The 21,860-nt window shown below is 35.9% G+C and overlaps 1 protein-coding gene across 2 annotated transcripts in view; it reads right to left on the bottom strand.

Annotated features, from left to right (window-relative positions):
• The window catches only part of LOC104865640 (tubulin-specific chaperone cofactor E-like protein), a 132,259-nt gene that overhangs the window by 101,013 nt on the left and 9,386 nt on the right, over positions 1-21,860 (bottom strand). For both annotated transcript variants that reach the window (XM_033764391.1, XM_033764390.1), the window contains exons 4-6: positions 21,014-21,270; positions 17,993-18,119; positions 15,543-15,659 (exon numbers count right to left, since the gene is read on the bottom strand). In XM_033764391.1, the coding sequence (XP_033620282.1) occupies positions 15,543-15,659; positions 17,993-18,119; positions 21,014-21,270 (501 nt within the window). The remainder of the gene's footprint in view (positions 1-15,542; positions 15,660-17,992; positions 18,120-21,013; positions 21,271-21,860) is intronic.

The raw sequence follows: 21,860 nt of genomic DNA, 5'->3' as shown, positions 1-21,860 counted from the left end.
GCCAGGTTCATTGCCTGAGGCAGGGTAGAATCTGGGTGATGTGAGGTTGAGCATGAAGTAATGGCAACAAAATCTGCTGCAGATCTACTGACTAGGGCTACCTCTCTAGAGCAACAGATCTAGGTAAAAGAAGTAAGAAAGAAAAGCTCTGCCACACCAGGAATGGAATAAAATCATCTGCTGCCTATGTGACAAGATCTGAATTATCTCTATTAACTCTTGCAAGACAAGTTCTCCAAAATCCATTATAAGAGTTCCTTCTAGACACAAGTCTGAGGAGATAGTTAGAAGCTATTACAAAACCATAATACAAGGAGAAGCTTAAGCTAAACAGGAAGACTTAGCAATTCTAAATGCAAATGTATCTAAAAACAGATGTATATACACAAGATAAATATAACAAAAGCAGATAAAACAAAAACTAAAAATAGACACATTAATTATAGCTAGAAACATCAACATTCTTTTCTCAACTGATAAAAACAGGCACAGAAAATAATTTGTAATGATTGAAGAGACTTGAATAATAGTAACCACCTGACCTCACTGACATTCAACACACCAACCCAGTAACACCAAAATACACATTTTCCCCTGGAGTGCAGGACATACCAACAAAGACATTCTAAGCCAAAAACATAACTCAAAAACACAACACACTAAAAAGAACTGAAATAATATTTCCTCACCCTAATAATATTGAACTAGAAATAAGTAACAAAAAGACTGCAAAATCCTAAAATATTTGGGAAATAAGCAACATACCTATAAATAATTCACAATTCAAAGAGGAAGTCACAAAGGAATTCAGAAAATATTCTAAATTCAATGAAAATATACATATGGAAAATGATAGAATTTATCTAAAGCAGTGTTTAAAAGGAAATTTATATAATTAAATGTTATAATAAAAAAGAATGGTCTCAAGTTGATGATCTAAGATTAAGAAAGTAGTAAAAGATGAGGAAATTAAACTCAAAACAAGAAGGAGGAAAGAACTAATAAAAGATATGAGCAGAAAACAATGAATACAGGGGGGAAAAATAGAGAAAAACTCATGAAACTTGCAGATTCTTTAAAAGGTCAGTAAATTTGATAAACCTCTAATCAGACTGATCAGGAAAAGAAGATGTTAAAATCATGACCATTGCTACAATCCTTACAGAATTTAGAGGTTTATAATTAGTGAATATTATGAACAACTTTATATTTATGAATTCAATTATTAAGGTGAAAAGGGCAAATTACTTTAAGGACACAAACTACTAAGGCTCACTCAAGAACTAGATAACACGAATCATGATGTATCTATTAAATAATTAATTCATAGCTAAACCTCCAACATGGAAAATACCAGACACAGACGGCTTCACTAACGGATCCTACAAACTATTTTAGAAAGAAATAACACTAGTTCTACATGAGCTCTTCTAGAGAAAAGGAAACACCACTAAAAACTTACTTTGAGGCCACACACACGAGCACGCGCGCGCGCGTGTGTGTGTGTTGCTGTAATCCATTATGACCAAATGGGATTTATCCTGGCAATTCAAAATTCAAGGCTGGCTAAACATTCAAATATTCAATAGATATAATTCACTGTATCGATACATACATTTAAAAAATGGTATGAATTCAAGAGATGCAAAAAAGTAAATTCTGTATTCATGATCATTTAAAAATCCTAGGAATCTCATTAATTTAATGAAGGTCATATACAAAAGGGCCTATAGCTAACAAATTTAGTAATGAAAAGATTAAGATTCACGCAGAGTCACAAGGGAATTCCAATAGCCAAAATAATTCTACAAAAGAATATTACTAAGTCAGTATAATCAAAACAGAGCGGTTTTAGCATAAAGACAGACATATAAGCCAATGTAATAGAAAAGAGTACAGAAACAAAGCCTTATCTTTGAAAAGGGTGCCAAGAACATTCAGTGGAGTGCTGGGAAAACTAGGGATCAATGTGCCAGGGAATGAAGATGGACCCTGATCTGGTGTCATATATTAAAATTAACTCAAAATGGACTAAAGATCTAAATTTAAGATCCAAGCTAAACATGACCCAATACTGTCACTCCTGAATATTTTGGAACAAAGACTTGCAATCACATCAAAATCTGAACATATTCATAGAAGATGACACAGTGTGACTGAAAAATATGGTGAATGTTTTAAAATTTTTAAAAATGTATTATAGTAAAACACATGTTGCCATTAACCCCCCCTTAAATATTTCTGTTTATTTCCAACATACCTATCCCATTGTTCTTGCCACTTTCTGAAGTAATTCTCTAATTCCTCTTTTGTATCTTTAGTTGTGCTGCCATAGCTACCTTAATGTCTTGAATAGATTTACTTTACCTTTCATGGTCATTTTGACTTTGGGAAGCAGCCGGAAGTTGCATGTTGCTACATCTAGTGAATAAGGTAGATGAAGACATATCATGTTTTTACAAGCCTGCCTTTCCAAAGAGTGGCATTCAGCAGCAGCATTCACTACATGTTTGAATACACCTTATAGACACTCACAAAAGGGGTCTTGGTTGTGATACTATATTATAGTTCCGTAAAATGTTGTACTTAGGAAAACTGGTAAAGGATATATAGGATTTTGCCATCTTATTTTTTACAACTGCATGTGAATCTATAATAATCTCAATAAAAATTTTAATTATAAAAGGTTACATATTATATGATTCCATTTCTATGATATTCTCGGAAAGTCAAAACTATAGGGACAAAAAACAGATTAGCAATTGCCAGAGGAGTCAGGGAGAAAGACTGAGTATGAGATATTTTTAGATGAAGAGAATTGTTTTATATTCTGATTGTTCTAGTAGTCACATGATGGCAGTATTTGTCAAAATTCAGAAATGTAAATTAGTGCAAGGCCCTAGGTTTTATCCCAGGCACTTGAAAAAGACACTGCAGATTCAGAAGTGTAAACCTAAAAAGACAAGATTTACTCTAAGCCAATTACATCTCAATAAACATGACTTATACAAGAGATAGTACTAATAGATAATCATTTAGCAGGTCTGATCAGGAGAAAAGGCAAAGACAGAAATAAATATTTAAGAAATTTAAAAAAATGAGATGAATACAGATACAGCATATTTTTAAATGACAAGATTTCTCAGCTTGGAATGATATTTAAGACTATTAAATAAAAAAGGCAAAATATGGCAATGAATGCATTGTTTTGTGATCATTGTAAGCAAAAATTATGCAACGAATAGCAGGAATACAACAAGAAACTTGTATCACTGTTGGCTTACTTCGGTAGCTGCTAAAGATGGAGCAAGAAGATAATTTACAACATCTGGTTTAACATTTTTAGTCTGGTTCTATGTGGAATTATTACCCATCAAAATGAAAATTAAATACAGTAAAATAATTTCAAAACTAAAGTGTTTACTCTCAAATCATAAGAATACTGGAAATGACTAAGAGGAAAATATGAAATTACCAACTCAGTTCATTTAATGAAGACAGTATAATCTCAAACCAGAATCATAGAAAACTACAGGTCAATTTTATATGTGAATAGATGGAAACATCCCTAGTAACATTATAAAATTAAATTCTACACATTTATAAATAAAATTTCATGTTTCACAAGCAAGTTGAATATTCCAAAAATGCAAAGATGGTTCAACAAGGAAAATATATCCTTAAAATCCAGATTAACTAAAGAAAGTATGGTAATCTCAATGCAAATACTACATTTCTATAAAGGTCAATGCTCATTTATAATAAAAGACACACTCAGACAACCACAGAGAGAAACTACCTTAACCCAATGAGAAGTACCTATCAAAAGCTTACAGCAAAAATCTTACTTCATATCAAAATACTTCACATTGAAACATTAGAATCAATCCCTTTAATGAGGGACAAGATAAAGATGACCTCTTACACTGTTCATTTTTAATACTGCATTAGAAATTGTATTCGAGGAAGACAAATAAGCAAAATCATTTCCAGATATGGCTACCTAAATAAGAATCCAGAAGAAATAAAGACTAGCTATTCTACATGCCAATAAGACTGATGGGTAGATGATCACTATATAAAAACCAATGACATTCCTATACACCAACAATACCCAAAGAGTAACAGAAAAAAAAAATCTAATTTAAAACAGGAACAAAGTGATTTAGACACCTAAAAGGAAATTTAATAGTAGCAAAAGCCTTTGTGAGAAAATAAAAAAGCATTACTCAAGGATATAAAAACTTCTCTGAAGTGAATGGAAAGACATTCATCTGTTCACACATCATGTGTTCATAGGGCACATAATGGCATTATAATGCCAATTCTCCCCCATACAAGTCAAATTCAATGCATTCAAAATCCAACTACAGCAGGATTTCTATGAAATTTATAAATAATTCTAAAATTCATACAGAAGATAAGTGAGTCTACAGTACTAAGATAATTTTGAAAACCACATCTTTTACTCCTTAGTTGGAGCTAAAACAAAGCACAATTTAGCCATGTTGTTGTAATGGTACAAGGATGGACATATACGTCAATGGAACAGAACAGAGTCCTAAAACAGAACCATGTGTTTTAAAAAAGACATATGACCTAGGTGGCATTACATAGATGAGTAGAGAATACAAATTATCCATATAGTGGAGAAGAAAGAACTCTCAGATCTCTATCTGAAACTACACAAAAATAAGTTCCAAGTGGGTCTAAGCCATAAATATGAAAATTTCCAGCAACAAAAATCAGGAGATTATCTTAAGTGATCTCTGGAAAGGAAGAAACTTAAAAAAAAAATAAAGATGCATTAAGAATAAAACACAGTAAAGGACTGGTAAATTTAACATTAAAATTTAATGCTGTTTTCAAAAAATATAAAGTGAAAAGATGAGGTTAAAAAGCTACAGATTTAGAGAAGAAACTGCAATGTATACTGACAGAGAATTATAAAATCCTACTTCATGTTCTAGTGAAAATATAAAAAGTAGACACCAAACATACACATCAAATCCAAACTAGTGGTTACTGCTTGGAACAAGGAAAAGGAGGAAGGGCAGAGACAAAATAAAAAGTACCCCATTTTTATCTGTAATATTTCTTTTTCAAAAGGGCTAGGGATCTTTTCAATTAAAAATGAAGTTAAGGCAGGCATGGTGGCACCTGCCTGTTATCCCAGCACTCAGGAGGCTGGAGCAGGAGAATCACTGTGAGTTCAAGACCAGCCTGGGCTACATAGTGAGTTCATAGTCAGTCTCAACTACATAGTGAGAATCTGTCTCGAAACAAAACAAAACAAACAAACAAACAAACAAATTAAGTGAAATATCAACTATCATCAGTTCTTAACACTGTAAACCTAATGTTTTATTATTTTCAGTGTTTTTCATAATTGTAATATTTCATAATTGTAAAATACAAACAAAAACAAAAATGTAAACTGGTATTCTGTCATGCCCCAAACAAAAGTTCAGACAGAAAAAATAATGTCCCTCAAGACCCCATTTTGGGAGGGCTGATACCCGTTATGTCTTTCCTTGGCAGGCATATTCAAATATATATAACTCCAATCAAGATTAGGAAGGTAGCCTATCTCCTGCTGGGCTGGGAAAATGGCAAGAAGTCAAAACAAGGCCCAAGGTAATTGGAATGACAAAGGCTGTAAGCAACAGGGAAAGCTAACATTTCAGAGGCCCTCCCTGGTGTGCCCAGGAGAATGCCCCTTTTGTTTCTCATCAGACTTGAGCTGAATGTGAGCAGTGCTGTGTCACCGCCCTTGTCAGAGGATGATGGAGCCTGGCAATATGGAGAACCCCAGGAGATTCATGCCCAGTGTAGGAATGTTCTTCACAACAGCAGGTCCTGTGTCTGGAAGGAATATGAGGTAATGGACACAGCACACTAGGATTTCTCTAGCATCCAAGACAAAATGAGTCTTCATCCAGGTGGTGTCCAAATACAGCTGCTGCCCCAGCTCACAATAACATGGAGATAACAATCAGCTCTATTTAGAAGAATCATTAGTCTCTAGCAGGAAAAAAAGTCATACTCTCTATATTTTAAAAAGCATATCACTAACATCAAAAGAACATCTGAAGAATTCCTAATAAAATCCTGACATAAAAGAAAAAAACCAAAATGCATTTCCCAGGACAAGGTTTAAGGATTCTCTAGGACACAGAGAAAAAAAAGAAACACCATCAAGAAACCTGTTAATGGCTCTGCCACTCTGTTTGACAACAGTATCTCTTCCTTCCATCAAATAGTGATTTACTAGATTATGCGTCTTATAATTCCTCTTTATGGAAAGCAAAACTTAAGTCTGATTAAAAAAAGACACCCCAAATCAACATAGTTAAAAATATGAAGAAATCATTCAGCCCCTAAAGATACATGATATGTTGATTTCTTTTTTTTAAGCTGTTTCTTTTTTCTTTCTCTTTAAAATTAAATAAAGAGCTGTATTAATTTAGTATAAAAGAAGCAATTTAAATTCAATCTCTGAGGAAATGGATAAAGGAAAACTGATAAATATAGACAATATAGACATGTGATAAAAGGCAAGGCAAATATACAAATGTGGAGAATGATAAACATGGAAGGTTTTTTTCTCTTTAGATGATTATTTATATACGCCTAAAGAAATCAGGGCTATAAATACCACAAAACAAAACAGTATTATATGTTTTCTGGCCATTGCAAGTTCTACAAAGAAATTTAGTCTTAATATATATACCTCTCCAAAACAACAAGCAACCTCCAATACTCATGGTTCTCTTTTATTAAGGTCTCTGTCATTAACTAGGTCTCCAGGTCTCTCTCAGCCTCTCCTTCTACAAACAAACCATACTCTACTCTTGAACTTTCCCTGCAATCCTTTTCTACAACTTACAGAGAAAGCCCTCACTTTCTTGCACAGCAAACCTTCCCTGGCCCACACCATCTTCTCCAGCATTATCTGCCGTCACTTCCCACTTCGAACTGCTGTCATTCCTTCCCTGTGGCTTTATTTTCTAAGTATTCACCTCTGTCCAGGATAGTCTCCCTCGCTCTCACCAGATTAACTCAATCATTATCTAGGAAAGTGCCATCTTCCAGCACACCTAAATTCTCCCCCTGGCACACCCAGAGCATAACATGAATATCCATCATTTTACTGAAGACTGCTCTACTGCCAGGCACTGCTCTAGGCCCTGGGGAGATAACCAGGTACCCAACAGAGTATGTCTCTCACTTCTGCAAAGCTTACAGTATTGTGGGTGGAGACATACAATATACCAGAAATATAGGTCAGGAGTTGATAAATTACAAGAAAAAGAAAAGTAGCAGGTTAACAGAACTACAGGCAACAGAGGTGTGCTATTTTAGCTAGAGCAAAGAAGGAATCTAATAAGATGCCAGCAATGGTGAGTCAAGCAGATAACCTGGTGCATTCCAAACAGCAAGTACAAAACCTAAGATGTGAGTGTGCTTAATGGATGTGAGGAGCAACAAGAAGATTTGCTTGTTTGTTTGAATATATATAAACCTGGGTTCTTATCAACTGGCTGCTATGCAGAGAACAAACAACAGGGGAGCAAGGGTGGCTGCAGGGAGACGAGTTAGTAGGCTACTACAATATTACAGAGAAGGGATAGTAAAGGCTTGGACTGAAGTGAATGGAAAAAACAGCCAGGTTCTACATATATATTTTTGAACAAGTAACTGAAAGAAATAAAAAAACAGATGAATTACATGTAAGCAAAGGAGAAAGAAATCAAGGGCGACTCCAACAGTTTTGCCCTGAGCAAATGACTGGAAGAACGCCAAATGGAAGGAAACATGCAGAGGAGCAGACACAGAGGTGGAGCGCTGGGTAAGGAAGGCTACCCAATCAAAGGTTTGGCTTTAGACACACTGGGTTTAAACCCAGGTTATATGTCAAGTAGGCAGTTGGAAATACTAGTCTGGACTTCAGGGGCAGGTCAGGGTTTGTGGTACAGATCTGGCAGTTATTAGAATACAGCAGGTATTTAAAGCTATAGGACTGTTATAAGTATATGGAGGGTGAGAAAAGAAGTACAAGGACCAAGACCTGAGATAATTCAACTTTTAGCAGTCAGGAGCACAAGGAAGATTCAGCAAAGAAAATACCTCCAGCTTAGCCCTGAGGGCTGAGAAGAGACACTACTTTTTTTGTCTTTTTATCTCCAGCTTCTGGCCCAGTGCCTCTAGGTTTTGAGTAGGTATTCAGCAAATAAATTAAACTGTCCTCTGAAACCCAGCTAGAATCTAGTTTTTTCCTAGAAGTTCTCCTTATAAGGCCTAAGAGTCCAATAATTGAAATATGACCAGTCCAGGGAGGACATCTTTTCAACCACCTGTAGCACACACTGAATTTATCGTGAAATACCACACCACAGCTACCCAGCCATGAAGAGTAGCAGACAAAGGAAGGCTTTAAAAGAAAAAGTCTATTGACAGGAAAAGCAAACACTGTGATGTTCAAAGATCAAGAGTCGAAAAACAGAATCTTTTCATCTTTGGTTGTTTCACAAAGTAAATAAACATGAAACATATGTCTGACTGCTCAGTTTCTGTGGGAGGCTAAGGTTCCAGTTCCACCTATCAAGAGAAGGTAATAAAAGAAATAATTGAGCACCTGTAAGAAATTATAAAACTTTTACAAGAAATACTTATAAAATGCAGAAGTATTTTTCCCTTCAGTAACCTAAACACTTTATTCTGGAATAGGAAAAACAGAACATGTAAACCTCTAGATCATACTCAAGGACTTCTATTGGCAAAATAACGTATCCTATGGAAACAGATGTGAATAATCTAGCTGACTCAAAGGTAACTCTGCTGCCATAAAAGGACACTCAGCTGATCATAACGACTCTTTTATTCATGCCCTCAAAGACATTTTGGGCAATTTACCTCACTTATGTCTAAGTAGCTCTATTTCGTTTAGCTGACACAAGATAGGAAAATAAAAGAAGGAGGAGAAGCTCAGAGAATCAAAATGAGGGAAGCTTGTTGTGAAAGTTAGCATTCACAGAAAAATAAAGTCAAACATTGACTTAAAAACAGAAATGCTGGGCATGGCAGCAGTACTCAGGACGCTGAGGCAAGAGTATAAAAATCCAAGCCAGCCTCAACAATTTAGTACCCTGTCTCAAAATACGAAATTTTAAAAAATGAATAAAGGTGTAGCTCAATGCTCCTTGGGTTCATTCCCTAGTAGTAGGGGGAAAAAAAAATCTTTTCTCTAAAAGGAAACCTCCACTCTTCCCACAAACTAGAGCTCAAATGTGATCCTGTATGAGATTCTGAAGGGCCAAATTTTCACTACTAACTATGCACTGTGCTCTTCATTAGTACTATTTCAGGGAGGGACTATGCGTATAATTTGGAATACAGAGTAAAAGGTATGGGCCTGATGTTCTGTTAATACATCTCTATTCTTAATTCATGACAAACATATTTTATACAAATTCCTGTGCTCCTCTTCACCTGTCCCTCTTGCCATCAGGGTGAATGCTATTACAGTTCCTTTTGAATATACAGTTCCTGGTCATCGCAAAGGATTGAAAATATTTGCTAAGTGGATTGTTATGCTGGGATCTAATATGTCCCCTACTCCCGCCCCCAAAATGTCTCATGTGTTGACAAATTAGTTGCTGATGGGCTTTTGGGAAGTGAATGGATCATGGAGCTCTAATTTCATCAGTGGATCAACCCGTGATTTGGAAGTGGAGGGAGTGGGTAAAGGTATGACACTGGGGACTATATTTGGTCCCTGGTCCTTTCCTGTGGAGCTCTTTCTGCACTCTCTCTCTCTATTTCCTGGCTGCCATGAGTCAGGAAGCCTTTCTCCACCATACCTTCTCTGCCATATGTTGTAATTTACTACAGCCCAGAAACAACAAAGCCATGTGACCATGGACTGAAATCTCTAACATCATGAGCCAAAATTAACTCTTCCTTCTGTAAGATGTTTGGTAACAGCAACAAAAAGCTGACCAACACATGGATAATCCTACCACTGGACTTATATAAAAAACCATTAGGGGGGCTGGGGATTTAGCTCAGTGATTCGGTGGCCTCCCTTGCAAGTGCAAGGACCCGAGTTCAATCCCCGGTACCAAAAAAAAGAAAAGAAAAAGAAAAAACCATTAGGGAACAGGTAGTATAGTAGATGTATGTCAACTTTGGCTAGTAAGCATTTGAATACCCTACTGATTGAGGACACCTATTTCAATAAGTAATACAGATACAAGGTCTAAATGAGATTAGTAACAGCAGATTATAGAAAAGTCAAAAATTCAAGCCACATGCACTGGCCCACATCTATAATCCCTGTGTGATCTAGAGGCTAAAATTGGGGCAAGAAGATTACAAGTTCAAGGCCAACTGGGACTACATAGTGAGACTCTATCTTAAAAAATAAAATACAAGGGCCGCGTATTTAGCTCAATGGTGCTGCTGCCTGCCTTGCAAGCACAAGGATCCAAGTTTGATCCCCAGTAGCAAAGAAAAAAGAAAAGTGAAAGAAAGCCAGACAAGACCCACACACAATTCAAAGGCATGGCTATAAATGTCTGTTGGCAATGAAGTCCAGCAGCTTGCTGATGACCATCCAACAATCGATGTCAGGAGCATATTGTATAGTGAGATACAGAAATCCTGGCTGTGCCTTGCTTCCTACCAATACTACTTCTCTAATCTTCTGGTCACTTCTGTGAGCTACACAACGGTCTTTTACTAGATTCCTACCTACCTACTCCAACTGGTCGTTAAGAAATTGTCACCAGGGAGTAGATTATGAACAACAGATTCTTAGGTAATTACAAACAGTGTGGTTTGGTTTCTGGCCTAGAAGAGGTCAATGAATATCACATTTGTGTTCATGGAAGACATTCTCTAAGTCCTTGGCATGAAGCAGTCATGTCATGATGAAATAACTGTTATCAAGTCACACAGAAGGCTCTGGTTAATTAAGAGAGTGCTGAATGAAGAGCATGAAGAATTCAAGACTATGAGATAAGAGTGCCTGTTATTCTACAGGTACAAGATAGCATTAAAAAAAACACCAAAAAAAATTTATAAGGTAAGTTTCTACAAACTAGCTCCAATGTACAAACTGAATCCAGGTACTGTTAAGAAAGGTATCTTTTTCTCTCTTACAACAGAGCAGAGGCACCATCAAAGAAATCTGAAAGGTTGGATGCTTCAGCTGAATTACAAGTTCATTCAGTTTGTACCCATGTTGCAAAAAATGAAAGTTAGAGCACGGATTAATAGAAATAGAAATGGAATGACAGTGCCTTGAAAGATTGTGAGTTAGGGGTACCCTAAATCTCTAATTCTCACGTAGGCCCCCCTTGCTAGTTGGTGAGCCTCGCTTCCTTTGTCCTCTCCTTCTCCCTCCCCTCTCCCGCTCCCTCTCAGTAAAATACCCCTGCCTGAAGGAATTCCCTTGTATGAGTAAACTAAATCCTATTTGCTTCACACTTCACCCTTCCATACACACATCCTGCTCCACTTGCACCAGGTAACAGCAGACTCTGTGGGGTTAACTATCACATGAATTATAAGACTTTATTCATTAATATGGGCAAGCAAACTGAAAAAAAGTACAGGTATAGATTCTGACTGTTTTAGACCGAGGAAGATAAAGCAATTTTAGTTCCAACTGTTTGCTGATACAAGCATGCTTGTCAGAGATTCTGGCAGAACTCTTGTCAGAGCTCAAAATCTACCTTTAATGCCTGAGAGTGGTTCTACATGTTTATCCAACTGGCTTATTGGAAAGCCAGGAATTTAGCTCAGTAGTTCCGCTGCCTGCCTCACAAGCACAAGGTCCCAAGTTTGATCCCCGGTACATAATAAACAAACAAACAAAACCCCATAAAACACACCAATTGGCTGAATGGAAGTAGGACCTGGATACAATGATAGTCTATGCTAAAAGAGTATGTGTAGTGTCACGTATTCTTAGAACAATGTAGAATTTTAAAACTGCACAATATAAGACGATGGATATGACTGTGTAATTTATAATATACCTTTATCCACTGTCCATCTATAAACCTTAAAAGGTCACAGAGGACACTTCCTACTCCATGCCTTCAAAATACAAGTACAGTGGAATGTCCACATCTCTGAAAAATACTTTATAGGCCAAAGATAGATGACACAGAAATCAGACTACCCATTTCAAGAATAGAAGAGACCAAGCAAGTGGCATTTAAGTACCAGGGGGTGGGAAAGTTGGCATAAGTAAACAGGCAGTAGGCCAGAATGGGTTAAAATAATCTGACAGTGTGAATCTTTTGCAGTAGTTAAAGCATCACAGAGTCTTTCAGGTTAGAATAAAGAGGCACTCAAACATTAAACTAAAAGCAACATTGTTCCCTAAAGGGAACAAAGACAGTGTCGCCACTAAAAACTAGAGGCTGATGACATACCAACCATATCCCTGCTCAACATTTCAGTTGATAAAGGTCTGGAACAAAAATGCTGCCACTAATTCCCTGGTCAGAAAAGGTCTACAAACCTGAGTTGGAGGTGAAGGATGTGATACTCCTCAGGATTACAACCAGAGGCTAACTTATAAAACACTTCTTTCATATTCCTGAGGTCTGCTGTTCAGAGGCTTTACACTCACTGGAGAGAGGACTACTTCCACTAGTGCTACAATAAACACCCTGCTTAGAAGCTAAGTCTCACACCCATTTTAAAAGCACTACCCATTTACAAATCACTCTGCCAAAAGCATTACCACCTTTCAAAAAAGAGTGTCAAGTCTTTGTAAATAGGGGAGGGGGAGAAGGGAGGGCAGGGGTATGGGGGAAAAATGAGAACCAAGATCTGTCATGTAAAGGTACAAGATCCCAATGATGCATGTAACAGTACTGTGTACTTAAAAAGTACCAATAAACTCAGTAAGATAAAAAAAAAAGAGTGTATTAGGCAAGAAAAGTTAGCTTGATGGTTAAGGGGAAATACAGCAGGGGGTACATGTGGGTAGAGAGGGAACCCAGACTATTTCTGTAGTACTTTCTGGTATCTTCCAGGTAAAAAATTATCCAAAATTGCTGAAACCACAGAGGCAAAATTACCAAGGCTTCAAGTCCCACCCCCCACAGATTTAAATTCATCTTTTATCTCAAAACAGATTAAAAACAGACAAAATCTCTAAGTTACCTCAAGACAATCTTCACTGCATGTAAACAAAAAGGGCACACAATGGAAGAGGAAAGTCATAAATACCATTTATATATTCAGGATCAATGTACAAACATGAGAATATCAATCCATACTTATATGTTTATACCTTGTTTTTTGCCATTTCATATAAATGTTTATAAATTTTAGTTAACTTTCCTTCTCTAAGTTTTCCATTATTTTGTAAAGGATATCCTGGCATGGTTAAATCTGCAACTAAATCAATAGATTCCAAGATATAGAAAGAAAGGAGAAATGGACAGATGCAGAAATTCATAAAACCAGTGTCATTTTACTGGAAAGAAATGTGATTTCACCTATATAATGCATACATTAGGCAGCTAAGAATATGTTTTATATAACAATAGGGAAAAGATACAGAGATATCGGGAATTCTAAGAGGCAGACTATAGTTACATATACTTTTTGCTGACTTGGTCCTGTTTGGGAGAAAGTACCAAGATCAAGGGAAACAGTATTCTACCTCTCACTACAGAAGCCAAAACTGGAGCAAGTAACCCTTTCTCCGATGTCTGGGGAAAGGCTGTGAGCTCACGGCCTAAAAAGAGCCAATTATTTGGTCCCCTATAGATTTCTGGCTCAGGGAAATGAGGTTAAGGTCAATGAAAGAACCCATTAAAATTAAGCTTCATAAAATAGGAACTTGCTCACTATTTACTTCTACTACAGTATCAATCTTATGGTAGGAACTTATTAAATATTTTTAATAGGAAAAAAGGTCAGTGCAATTATTTTCAGCACTCACCGGGAAATAAAAAATCCAATACACAGCTTCATGTGTCCAGCAGTAAAGGCTGGCACTGTAGTGTCTAGAGATAACAGTGACAGCCATGGTACCTGGAGCAGAATCTGAGTCAAAACCACTGCTGTCCTTGTCTCCCTTGGTTCTGGACTATACCTGGTTCTTCATCCTGCCTAATAATGCTTCAAGTTTCCAATGTCCTTCCAATAAATGTTCTTCCAATAAATTTCTCTTCTAATTAAATTTAATCATCCAAGGTGCTTTCTGTGACTCCCATTCAAGAACACCAGCTAGTACCGAGGCCTAACTATACTTCAGACCCATGGGGTCAGGAAATAATTCTCCACATGTATCTTCTTGTAGAAGACTGCAAGTTAAAAAATTATAATGATAGATTTATGCTCAAAGCCAAAATATTTACTTCTTCCTTTAATATGTTAGACTGAACCAAATGCAATTGTAGATATTATGCCCCTTTTTAATCTAAAATATTTTTTTCATAAAATTTAACCTAACATGTATCAGTTACTTTAAAAGAAACAGTAATATCTATTACCTGGTTGCTCTGTTAAGTTACCTCAAAAGTCTTTCCTTAATTTATATAATACTTTTTAAGGCTTTGACTTTAAAACACTACTTATAAATATTACTAACCCTTTTTATATAGCATTGATTGAAGCTTACAGAATGTCAACTCCCTATAAGCCCCATAAATGTTACAGAATGGGGGGAATGTATTCAGTAAGAATGAGTTAGAGTCATAGATATTTGTAACCAGGAGGCACAACTATAATGACTCACAGTCAGCCCTAACTTCCATTCCAGTTGTCTGAAATTTCTCAAGCCAAATACGTATCCATACTACAGTATTCTAAGAGTCATTAAGGAAGGAAAGTAAGTAACTTTTTTAGTAGCCAGTTCTCATTTCCAACAAGTAGGAAACTATTTTTGGAGGGTTGTTTCTTTCTTATATATCTGCCTGTATCACACCTGTTATATTTCCTCTTACCTGCAGAGTTTTAAAAGCAGTTCCTCACTATACAATACAGATTAACTCTTCATACATTTGATAAGTATTGACTAACTTATTACTCAGCATTTCCCTTCAGACTCAACCATCCTAATTCCTTTAATATTTCCAAAAACTCTATTTAAAATTTTCTCTATTCTGAACCTATTGTATACCTTCCAAGTCTTCCAAAGTGTTGAAATTAATGTATCCTGAAAGCAAATGCAAAATAAATGAGGCCTATTTTGAGGGTCAATAAAAATGTGCCACCAGAGAAGAGAATTTAAAAAAAAATTGATGACAAGAAGTACGGAATGGGAACTACTGAATTGGTGAAATACCCAGTCATTCCTAATACAAACGTGAGATGAGAAGAGAAACACTGTGGAAAATGAGACACAATAGGTTTGCTTTCGTTTTCCTTCCTTTTTAAAAAAAACTTACTATCAAAGTCCTCTAGAAATGATCCAATAAATAAATATTAGATTTTTCCCTACAACAATAGTTTTTAAAGTTGCCTCAACAGTACAGTGCTTTGCTAAGCTGATAAGAGGCTTTTACCTGAATGGTACTTCTTCCTTTGGAACATCCACATAGTAACGAATAAAAAATCGCTCAGAATCTTCTCGCTCACCATCGGAGACAACACTGCCATTAAGTTTAGAAACTGATGGCAATCTATAAATTAAAAGAAAAAAAAGACCTTTTAAGATGTCAAAAATATTTATTTTAGGTCTAGAAATAAAATAATTCATTTGAATCTCAGTCTTATTTCTTTGAAAGGACAATGTTTGATGGACTTTTGCTTGTGTATAAATAGAGACATGGACTAAAGTCACATAAAAGACCAAACAAATCTAGTTTCATTTTTGAGTATGACACTGAACTTTCATAATCATACCTCATCTTTCAAAATAAGAATCTAGGCAACATCAACACCCAACTTAAATAAATATAATGCAAGCCACAAAAGTAATTTTAAATTCTCTAGTAACCACACTTTTAAAAGTTAAAAAAAGGTAAAATTAATTTTAACAATATATTTTTACTTAATCCAGTACATCCAGGATACAATCATTTTGACATGTACAGTGGGCACTACTCAAAAATAATTAAAAAGCTATTTTCTATTCTTTTATTCATAGAAAGTATTTGAAATCCATTATCTATTTTACTCTTTAACACATTTCAATTCAGACAAAACATATTTTACATGGCCAGTGGCTACTATAAAAAACAACACATGTCTAAAGAGTGCTCAGTGTGATTATATAATTCAGGAATTAATTTATCATATTTGCAAAAGAACTGTGTAGACAATCATGTATAAGGTATTCTGTAAAAACCTTCTTCAAAGAGAAGTATGCTAACATTTCTTTCTTCAGTTAGATACTAATATGGATGTTAACAACTGCAAAGTAGTAAGGCATTAGTTGGTCAGAAAGATCAAAATCATGTTTAAAGAACAACTCTTCTTTAAGGAACCTTAAAGCCTAGTTTCTCTTTCAAAACTACTATGTTTAGTACACAAAGAGAACAAAGCAAAGCTCTATAGCCCTTTTCATTTTAGTCAAAGTCTCATTTCTGCTACAAAATTACCCCCAGTAGGAAATTCTAGTAGTCTGTGGAAGCAGTGTCTGAGATAAAAAAGGCAGGGGAGTCCAACAAAGAACATAATAAGAATGCTAGTTATATTTAAGCCAACATATATTCAAAAAGAAAATATAGAGGCTGAGGAAATAGCCCAATTCCCAAGTATTCGCACTTCAAATGGCCACTATGTTAACCAAGGAAATAAGGACAACTACAACAGGAAAGATCTCCTATCATATGGACTTTTACCTTGTGATCCAGGACAGTTCCTCAAAAAACCTTAATACTAAAAACCATAACAATCACTGGTCATTGGAGAGATGCAGATGAAAACAACACTGAAATTCCACCTCACCCCAGAAAGAATGGCTGCTATCAAGAAATCAACCAATAACAAATGCTGGTGGGGTTGTGGGGAGAAAGGAACCCTTCTCCACTGTTGGTGGGAGAGCAGACTGGTGCAACCACTATGGAAATCAATATGGAGATACCTCAAACAACTAGGATTAGAGGTTCCATTTGACCCAGCTATTTCTCTGCTGGGTATCTTTCCAAAAGAATTAAAGGAATCATACCACAGTGACAATACGTGCACCCATGTTTATAGTGACAGTTTGTAATAGCTAAAACTTGGAAACAGCCCAACTACCCATCAGATGGAGACTGGATAAAGAAGATGTGGTTTTTCTATAAAATGGAGTACTACTCAGCCATAAAGAATGAGAAACTATAGAGTCATTCATAGGAAAATGGATGCATATTGAGGCCATAGTCTTAAGTGAAATACATAAGACACACATGTATAAATACTCAATAGTTTCTTTGGTGTGAAAAACTATAAATGTAAATAAGATCCAAATTGTATAACTGACAATGTGAAATAGGAAGAAAAGGGCTAAAGGTGTAGGGGAAGTGGGAAGGGTAGGGGAAAGGAAATAAGGGAAAAGAAAAAGCATGAGAAAAGGAAAAAAACGGAAACAAAGTCTTTGTAAATAGGGGAGGGTGGAGGCATCACATGAAGGGAGGGCAGGGGTACGGGGAAAAATAGAGAACCAAGATCTGTCATGTAAAGGCACAAGATCCCAATGGTAAATGTAACTGTACTATATACTTAAAAACTACCAATAAACTCAATGAAAAGTAAATAAAAACCATAACAATGGAACAGATTTATGAGGGAATATTTTGGTGGCATTACAGGACATTGGAGGCAATGAGGACAACAAGTTTCACATTTTCCTCACTGTACTACACTGATTTTTATCCAAGACTGGAAGCTACAGAAACAGCTCCTTTAAGCATGATCTGCTCAAGATATCGGTAGATTCATAGTGTCCACTCCCCAAATAGTATACCACCCCTTTAAGAAAACAGTAAGGCCCTGTGAAAAGAAAACACAAGAAATCTAGACAACAGACCTGGCTACCACCAATTTCCTGCGCTCCTCAGTGGTATATGGCTGTAGAAGAGGAATTCCTAACAACCTCACTTCTTCAAGTTTGGGGAATGAATTTAGTTTGTCAATGTCTTCCCAGGACTGCAAACCTATTTTGAGAAAGATATTGTTTAAATTAATACAGAAAAGCACCAAATAAAAGGAAATCATTCCAATTAATAATTTTGGGAATGTTAAGATGATCATAAGAGAAAGCCTGAAATTTATTTCCTATCCAAAGAAAAACTGGAATACACCAAAAAAATTTTGCCAGAGTTTCTCGTATCACTGAGGTCAGTGGTGAAGAAGAAGCAGACTTGTTTTCCAACATTCTCTCATCTCCTGATTCTACCAAAATGATTCAGAAGATGGGTCAAAGATGGTTTCAATAAGCAGGAAACAAGTCACAATTACCTCATTTTTTTGGAAAGTAGTATACCAACTCATTTTATTTTACAGATTCATGGAATGTAGCTCTGGATCAGAGCTGATCATGTCATATATAAGTTTTTACCTGACAAATTCTAAAATTGGATATGGTCAACACAATTAGAAACTAAATATTATCATTTTTATACTGTTCTTCTTTTATGATGGGAAATGGGTCCAAAATCACTGTTAAACAAAAACCTTGAACCTTTGAGTAAGGAGAACATACAACAAATTAAGGTTTTTAGTTGTAAAATTAAATTGTCCTGATGACTGTGAGCAAATGTATCATCCATGTCAAAACCTCACTTGAAAGTCATGTAGGACTTGCAAGCAGGAAAAATATTCCTATAATTATGAAGCTGGTCAATTTTACAACATAGGATATTCATTTTGGACAGCAACACAGTCCCTTCTTATTTCTGTAAAACTTCCACAAAGATAAAGACAGAGGAACAACCTATAAGGACTCTGGTACAAATTGTTCCAAATCACAACTGTCTTCTTCCCTTACAATGGTATTTCCATCTAGAAGGAAGAAAAGAGTTAGATCATCTGGTGTCAAACTGTGAAATAAACAGCTTCCTTACACAAAATACTGGCTTTCAAAACTTTTCACTTGTAGTATTTATAGTGAAATAAACTAAGTTTATTTTTTTTCAGTTGCGGGGTAGGGTTACTTTCAATTATGTACTTGTTCCAAGAAATAGGATAAGTGACAGTGTCTCAAGAATAAGTCATATTGGGAAAATGTTTTTGTAAAACACATTTGATAAAGGACTATTAGGGAAAATAGAAAATGAACTCTTAAAACTCTTAAAGCTGTGGAGCAGCACAAACTCTTGCTCATTACTGTAGGAATAAAAAAAGTATAACTACTTTGGAAGACAGCTTAGCAGACTCTTACCAAACTAAACATATATGCTCCAACAATCATGCCCTTACTATTTACTCAAATGAGCTGAAAACTTATGTCCATAAAAAGACCTACACATTCAAAGCATCTTTATAATTGCCAAAACTCAGAAGCAATAAGATGTCCTTCAGTAGGTGATAGAGAAACAAACTGTGGTATATCCAGAAAAGGTTATATTGTTTGGTGCTAAAAAGAAATGAACCATTCAAGCCATGAAAAGAAATGGAGGGTAGTCAGGATGTAGCTGAATGGCACAGCGCCTGCCTGGAAACCTCAAGGTCCTGAGATCAATCCCCAGGTAAAAAAAAAAAAAAAGAAAAGCAATGGAGGGTATAAATGCATATTACTAAATAAAAGAAGCTGTTATGGCTTGTATCTAGATGTTCCCCACGGCCTCATGTATTCATAGGTGGGGCTTTTAGGAGGTGACTGGATCTAGGATGTGTGATACTGGTATTAAGGGTATGTGGTACTAGGTTAGTCAACTAACTTTTATTATAGCTCTCTGAGTGTGGATAATGGGAAGGCCCACCCTGGCTGTGGGTAGCACTACCCAAAAGTCTTATAGCCTGGATGGGATAAGAAGGAAAGGGGGATTTCCTGACTGCTACTGCTGCCTCCCTCCTGCTCTGCCATGAACTATTTCTCCTTTTGATGCCCCTCTGCCATGCTACCCTGCCTTAGAGTCAGCTAAATAAAAACCTCTGCAAACTGTGAGCTGAAATAAACCTTTCCGCCTTTAATTTGTGGGGTCAGGTATTTTGTCTTAGCAATAAGAAAAGTAACTAAAACAGAAGCCAATCTAAAAAAGCTACATACCATATGATTCCAAATGCATGACATTCTAGAAAGGGTAAAACTATCAAAAAAGCTCAGTGGTTTTCTGGACCTAGGGGATAAATAAACGGAGCAAGGGCAGTGAAACTATTCTGTACAATACTACAATGGTGGGTACATGCTATTATACATTTGACAAAACCCAAAGAACATAAAACACCAAGAACGAATCTTAATGTAAATTATAATGGTGTATCAGAAAAAGTAGATTGATTAAAACACTACAAATTTACTACTTTCACATGGGATGTTGATAGTAGGGGAGGTTCTATGCATGTGGGGAACAGTGTATATGGAAACTCTCTATATATCTTGGTCAATTTTCTGTGAATTTCAAATTGCTCTAAAGCATGAAGTTTACTGATTAAAAAAACCAGCCTAAATATATTTATTCCTGTGATATGATCAGATAGCAAGATATAGACAATAAACTAGACATCAGAAAGGCGAGCATTTGAAAACAGATGGCATGTTGGTCTTCCTTACCCCAAATACAGACAATACAGTCTAGTTTTTTATTCTTTTTACTCTGCCTTTTACTGTCTAATTCATCAACTTCATTCCACTCCTTCCATAGCATGACCTGTTTAATGTATAAAATACAAATAGCTAGTGCAATGCTATGTCACTTAATATTTATTAGAGCATTTATGAAAATGAATGCCTTAAATTTAGTCAATCAATAGGCACTGGCATGTCATGTTGAAAATTTGTCCTATGAAAAGGTAGAAGCATGACTGAAATAAATATATGTCTTCATTGTAGTTCATACTTAAGCTCAGATTAATATTTCCACAGAATGAAAAAGAGCCTGTGCCTCACCTGATTTGTGGAGGCTGATGGATCGAAGATTAGGAAACAACCTGGCCAATGAATCATCAGGCTCCTCAATGGCATTCAAATGATTGTTGGCCAGGATGAGGGTATCCAGTGAAGGAAACATAACTCCTAACTTTCGTATTTCAGTCCAGTCTTGGAGGTTATTGTCCGTTATATGTAGGAGCTTAAGAGAATGACAGCAAATAGACGAACAAGACACTGTTTCATAGTCATTAAGGCACAGGAAGAGCTCCTCCAAACTGTAGAGAAAAAGGGAAACATTTTAAATTGTTTAAAGTTTATAGTTTGCACTATTATTTATTTTTATTCATTCAAAAAATAAAGAGGGCATGCTATATGAGACTGGTAGGTATTGTAGAGAAAATATAAAGCCGCCTTTCTGAAGCTCAAAATACTGCACAGCTGAGAAGACAAAATCTCAAACATGTAAAACAACAGAGAATGATATAAGCTGGACTGATTTTGTGCTTAAGCAATTAGTGCTAAATTAAGCAATATTAATTGTAAGCATAATTATGGTTCACATAGGAATGAACTTTCAACTGTAGCTAGGATAACCAGGAAAAGATGCAAGGCACTGAAGAGGACTGGACTTGCAGAAGTTGATGGGAAAGAGAAGAAAATTCCAGGAACAACTATGAACAAATATTTAGGAATAGATACAATAATTACTAAATTCTACTCTGTGTCTGGAACATTACAGATTTTACTTCTATTTCTAAAAGGTAAATATTATTATCACCACTTTACAGACAAAGAAGCTAAGCCCAAAGAGGGTAAGTATCTTATTAAAGGTGATATAGTTAGTAAACGGAACTGGGATCTAAAA

This window comes from Fukomys damarensis, unplaced genomic scaffold (genome assembly GCF_012274545.1).
Source record: "Fukomys damarensis isolate Sample0158 unplaced genomic scaffold, DMR_v1.0_HiC HiC_scaffold_16, whole genome shotgun sequence".
Taxonomy (NCBI): Eukaryota; Metazoa; Chordata; class Mammalia; order Rodentia; family Bathyergidae; genus Fukomys; species Fukomys damarensis.
Note: the sequence above shows the minus strand (reverse complement) of the source record. Positions and strands in the feature narration are given on the sequence as shown.